The following is a 5,000-nucleotide window of genomic DNA, read 5'->3' as shown; positions in this document are numbered from 1 at the left end:
GTATGACTGGGGCCCGCGACCTACTCTCTTCAATGCAGTAGCCTTTGCATCCAGCTATGCTGTTAATGTTAGCTAGAGTTAGCATAGTAACCTGGCATGGTGGTGAAATTCAATGTTTATATCAATGTTCACATGACATAACACATTTCTACCATACCTCAGCGTATGAAAGACGAATAATCCATTATGTTTCAAAATGGTACTAGAAAACAAAAACGGGTGTGATCAGCTACCTAGCTACTCAGTGCTGGCTAACTGCACAATGCAACCATCCACTGTACGGTGCCTCGAAAGGGACAAGTCTATTTTTTTTCCAAGCTTCGCGTTGAGCGTTAAGCAACACCAAAGCACTTTTCCTCTGTCGCATGCATGCTATTTGTTTATCCAGCACCGGCTTTGAAAATAACGATGTCCACAGACAAGATGTTGCATGATTTCATGAAAGTATGATGTGCTGTGACATCAGAAGCAAGTCAAATTTGTAGTTTCTTATGTCTCATTCCATCGAACTACACGCCCGCTACCCGATCTGGCAAACTTGCATAGTGCGGTTATAGCCGATAGAGGGTCGTGAAGCGAATGCAGAAGTGCCGTTCACCCTGTTACGAGTTGATGAACCACTGAAATGATTTTGGAAACATTATTTTAGGGTACAAAAATAATGGTGTTGCTTTGCATTACACGGCCCTTAATTGTCAAACCAGATCAACCAGCAGAAATACACAATAGTAGGCCTAAGTAATTGATTATTTATTTGTTTATTTTAATGTTTTAACTTGGGATATTAAAACGTTTTTGTAAACAGTATGCAAGCTAGAATTCACAGGTAGCAGGCTAGCCTAAACTACACATTGCAGTGAGCAGGTAAGTTTAGCCTGCAGGTGCAAAAAAAAACACCAAGGCTACACACAGCCTGAAATGGAAAGACAGCAAGAAATATAAACCCATTTTTCGTTTTTCTTGCAGTAGTATGCCACATGTGACGAACTTAAAGGTTAAAAAGTATCCAACTTTTCTCCTTTATGAGCCCCTTTAAACATGTCTCCTTTATGAGCCCCTTTAAACATGTCTCCTTTATGAGCCCCTTTAAACATGTCTCCCTTTAAACATGTCTCCTTTATGAGCCCCTTTAAACATGTCTTAAGTTGGAAAAAAGGAAAGTCAATTGAGGAAGCCAAAATGGTCAACATTATCATCCTTTTCTTTGGGTGTAAACACTTTTTTTTTTTTATTTGAGTCAATTTTATGTCACCCTATAGACAGCTTAAAAGCATTAGGTCTGTCTTTTCTGTTTTATTGTCTCCTTAGAACATGCCTGGAATTTGAAAAAAATAATAAGAAGAAGAAAATTATTTTTGAAATAACAACATAGTATCTGACTGCCTCTCTGTGTAGCCCTATAAGCTGTTCCTCATATCACAAGTCGCTGTGGATAATAAATAAATAAATAAATATATACTCTTTACATTTTTAGCATAACCTAAAAAACAACACTGAATTGAGAGGATGATGTTCCCATTATTGGGAATCTGCTCTAGTTTAACACGAAAATCACAAAACACACCGACGTGGTCGACCATTCTCCTGTTTTGCCACAAGGTGGCAGTGTTCAGCTCTCCCGCGAGCAGTGGTGCTGATGCTGTGGTCGCCCCGTGCCATGCATCGCGCTCGCGCTCCCTCTGGCACACAGACGCAGCTTGTTCCGTGATTAACTTGGCAGCAGCAGACCCGTTCAGATCGAGGACCCGCGCGAAGACGTCGACATGACCATCAACACTTCAAGTCAAGCGGTTAACACGAGGGAGCAGATGCCGTGCTTTTCCAAGGTAAGCGGGCTCAGGAGCGTCCGAACTAAGGCGTGTGAGGTTGACACCAAACATCACCGAAAACACTCTTTCTCTTCCGCATCCGAAGCAGGGCATAGCCTATGGAACAAGCAACATATTGTATCTGCATACATTATTTAGAACGTTGATGAATGTATGGGCTATTGTGATTAAGGCCAAACTTTGATAAAAGAAACTCCAGTTTATTTTCAAACTATGCTGTACTTTATTTCATACTCGATGTGTGTGTGCGTGTGTGTTAGATGGAGCGGGTGATCATCGCGATGCAGGACCCCGACATGGGAGTGAAAATGCGGAACCAGCGCCTTCTCATCACCGTTATCCCGCACGCGATGACAGGTGAACTAGAACGAAGTGTTTGGTGTTTGTGTTCTGTCTTCTACGTGACGCCCAGACAAGACTAACTTTCCGCCTCTGCGCTTGACACTTCCCAATGAGCACGCACATCACCGAGCAACGAGACACCTGAGCGACAGCTAATTGTCACACACACGCACACACACACACGCACTCTCTCTCTCTCTTCTTCCCTCCCTCTGTCCCAATCTCTCTCTCTCTCTCTCTCTCTCACTCTCTGGATAATAGCCTAGCCAATTTTTTGGAACAGAACGGAATCTTCCGTTAAGCGTGCTCACCGTCCTCCCTCTGGGATTTGAGCCACAGTCGTTAAGTTGTTTCACTGCGTCGGGGTGTTTGCACGCGGAGTCCCAGATGGAGTCCCCGTGACGCGGTGCTACCGGCCCGCACCATTAACCAGATGAGCGTCAGTTTGTCCGCGCGCGCACACAACACAAAAACACTCTGTGCTATTTTGAGCTGTGTTAACTCATGCGCGCGCGCACACACACACACACACACAAAAACACACACACTTTAAAGATCTGGTGGCAGAGGGGGAACCAGCAAGTTAGGCTAACATAAATTGAACGGTCTTGTCCTGTCACCGTATTCGGCTCACTTAGCTAGTTCCACTGGTAGGGTTAGCGCTTGGTTTCGCAAGGCCTAAACAAACTTTATTGTAATATCATTATTTATGTTTAAATTAAACATTTTTGTAATGTGCCATTATTTATGTTTTAATTAAACCGTGTAATATCATGATTTATGTCTGTTGAAGGAAACATTTTTTATGGCAACGGTAACTAGGCCTACTGATGTTTTACCCCTGTGTTTGTTAGCCTCACCGGTAGCCTACGAGCGTCTGCTCGAGACATAAATGGAAAATGTAGCCTAACCATAGCCTAGAGTAGGCGTCTGGTGCTGACTATTTTTGAATACAGTTACAGCCATTGGTGGTTTACATTGACCTAAGTATAAGTATAAACTATATATACTCTTTTGATCCCGTGAGGGAAATTTGGTCTCTGCATTCATCCCAATCTGTGAATTAGTGAAACACACTTAGCACACAGTGTACACACAGTGAGGTGAAGCACACACTAATCCCGACGCAGTGAGCTGCCTGCTACAGCAGCGCTCTGGGAGCAGTGAGGGGTTAAGTGCCTTGCTCAAGAGCACTTCAGACGTTCCCACTGGTCGGTGCTCGAACCGGCAACCCTCTGGTTATAGGTCTGGAGTGCTAACCAATTGGCCAAAAGGTATAGTACATAGGATCCTAATCTGTGTGTTCCCAAAGGTATAGCATATGGTCTAGGATCCTAATCTGTGTGTTCCCAAAAGGTATAGCACATATGATCCTAATCTGTGTGTTCCCAAAAGGTATAGTACATAGGATCCTAATCTGTGTGTTCCCAAAAGGTATAGTACATAGGATCCTAATCTGTGCATTCCCAAAATGTATAGCACATGGTCTAGGATCTAATCTGTGTGTTCCCAAGGTATAGCATATGGTCTAGGATCCTAATCTGTGCATTCCCAAAATGTATAGCACATGGTCTAGGATCCTAATCTGTGAGTTCCCAAAATGTATAGCACATGGTCTAGGATCCTAATCTGTGAGTTACCAAAATGTATAGCACATGGTCTAGGATCCTAATCTGTGAGTTACCAAAATGTATAGCACATGGTCTGGGATCCTAATCTGTGTGTTCCCAAAAGGTATAGCACATAGGATCCTAATCTGTGCATTCCCAAAATGTATAGCACATGGTCTGGGATCCTAATCTGTGTGTTCCCAAAAGGTATAGCATATGGTCTAGAATCCTAATCTGTGAGTTACCAAAATGTATAGCACATGGTCTAGGATCCTAATCTGTGTGTTCCCAAAGGTATAGCACATGGTCTAGGATCCTAATCTGTGAGTTACCAAAATGCTTATAGCACATGGTCTGGGATCCTCTAGTGTAACATTAGCCCATTTTAGCAGCTTATTTATAGGTTTAATGACGTGTCCTGTAGAGTAATATTAGCCCATTTTAACATATTATTTATGGTAATATTAATATGTAATATGTGTAATATTAGCATAACTAATACTACCTTTTCTGATTCTGTACATCAACAATATCTCCCTTTGGTAGCCTACGCTGGTCCATCAGCTGCATGTAATCAACTACTGTATATCTGACTTTGGTATCCGTGGCAACCATCATCTGTCATAGAGATAATCCATCGCCAACTTAATGCTCTGAAGCTCTGGAGGGCAGAGGTCATTCACCAGCCTGAGGAGAAAAGAGAAATAGAGAGAGAGAGAGAGAGAGAGAAAAAAGGAGAGGAAGATAAACTAGAAAGAGATGGAGAGGTAAAGGGGGTTTAACTTTTAACCTCAAAAGTCAAAAGGTGGAAAGAGAGAGGGAGAGGTAAAGATACATAGGTAGGTTTTTTCTGTTCATTTAATCAGCCAGGTGTTATTTTCATTATTATTATTAGTAGTACGGATCCTAATCGTGTGTTCCCAAAAGGTATAGCACATATGATCCTAATCTGTGTGTTCCCAAAAGGTATAGCATATGGTCTAGGATCCTAATCTGTGCATTCCCAAAATGTATAGCACATGGTCTAGGATCCTAATCTGTGAGTTCCCAAAAGGTATAGCACATGGTCTAGGATCCTAATCTGTGTGTTCCCAAAAGGTATAGTACATAGGATCCTAATCTGTGTGTTCCCAAAAGGTATAGCACATGGTCTAGGATCCTAATCTGTGTGTTCCCAAAAGGTATAGCATATGGTCTAGGATCCTAATCTGTGCGTTCC

The 5,000-nt window shown here is 42.4% G+C and overlaps 2 protein-coding genes across 2 annotated transcripts in view; one reads left to right on the top strand and one right to left on the bottom strand.

Moving 5' to 3' along the window:
- The window catches only part of ints15 (integrator complex subunit 15), an 8,094-nt gene extending 7,693 nt beyond the window's left edge, over nucleotides 1–401 (bottom strand). Inside the window, 1 exon segment of the mRNA XM_048247668.1 lies at nucleotides 158–401. The gene's annotated coding sequence lies outside the window, so the exon portion shown is untranslated.
- Nucleotides 402–1,649: 1,248 nt separating this feature from the next.
- Nucleotides 1,650–5,000, top strand: part of rgs11 (regulator of G protein signaling 11) — a 23,943-nt gene continuing 20,592 nt past the window's right edge. Inside the window, exons 1-2 of the mRNA XM_048248109.1 lie at nucleotides 1,650–1,826; nucleotides 2,090–2,186. Coding sequence (XP_048104066.1) covers nucleotides 1,764–1,826; nucleotides 2,090–2,186 — 160 coding nt within the window. The 5' untranslated portion in view covers nucleotides 1,650–1,763. The remainder of the gene's footprint in view (nucleotides 1,827–2,089; nucleotides 2,187–5,000) is intronic.

Source organism: Alosa alosa, chromosome 7 (assembly GCF_017589495.1).
Source record: "Alosa alosa isolate M-15738 ecotype Scorff River chromosome 7, AALO_Geno_1.1, whole genome shotgun sequence".
Classification (NCBI taxonomy): Eukaryota; Metazoa; Chordata; class Actinopteri; order Clupeiformes; family Clupeidae; genus Alosa; species Alosa alosa.
The sequence above is the reverse complement of the archived record's forward strand: the minus strand, read 5'-3'. Positions and strand labels throughout refer to the sequence as shown.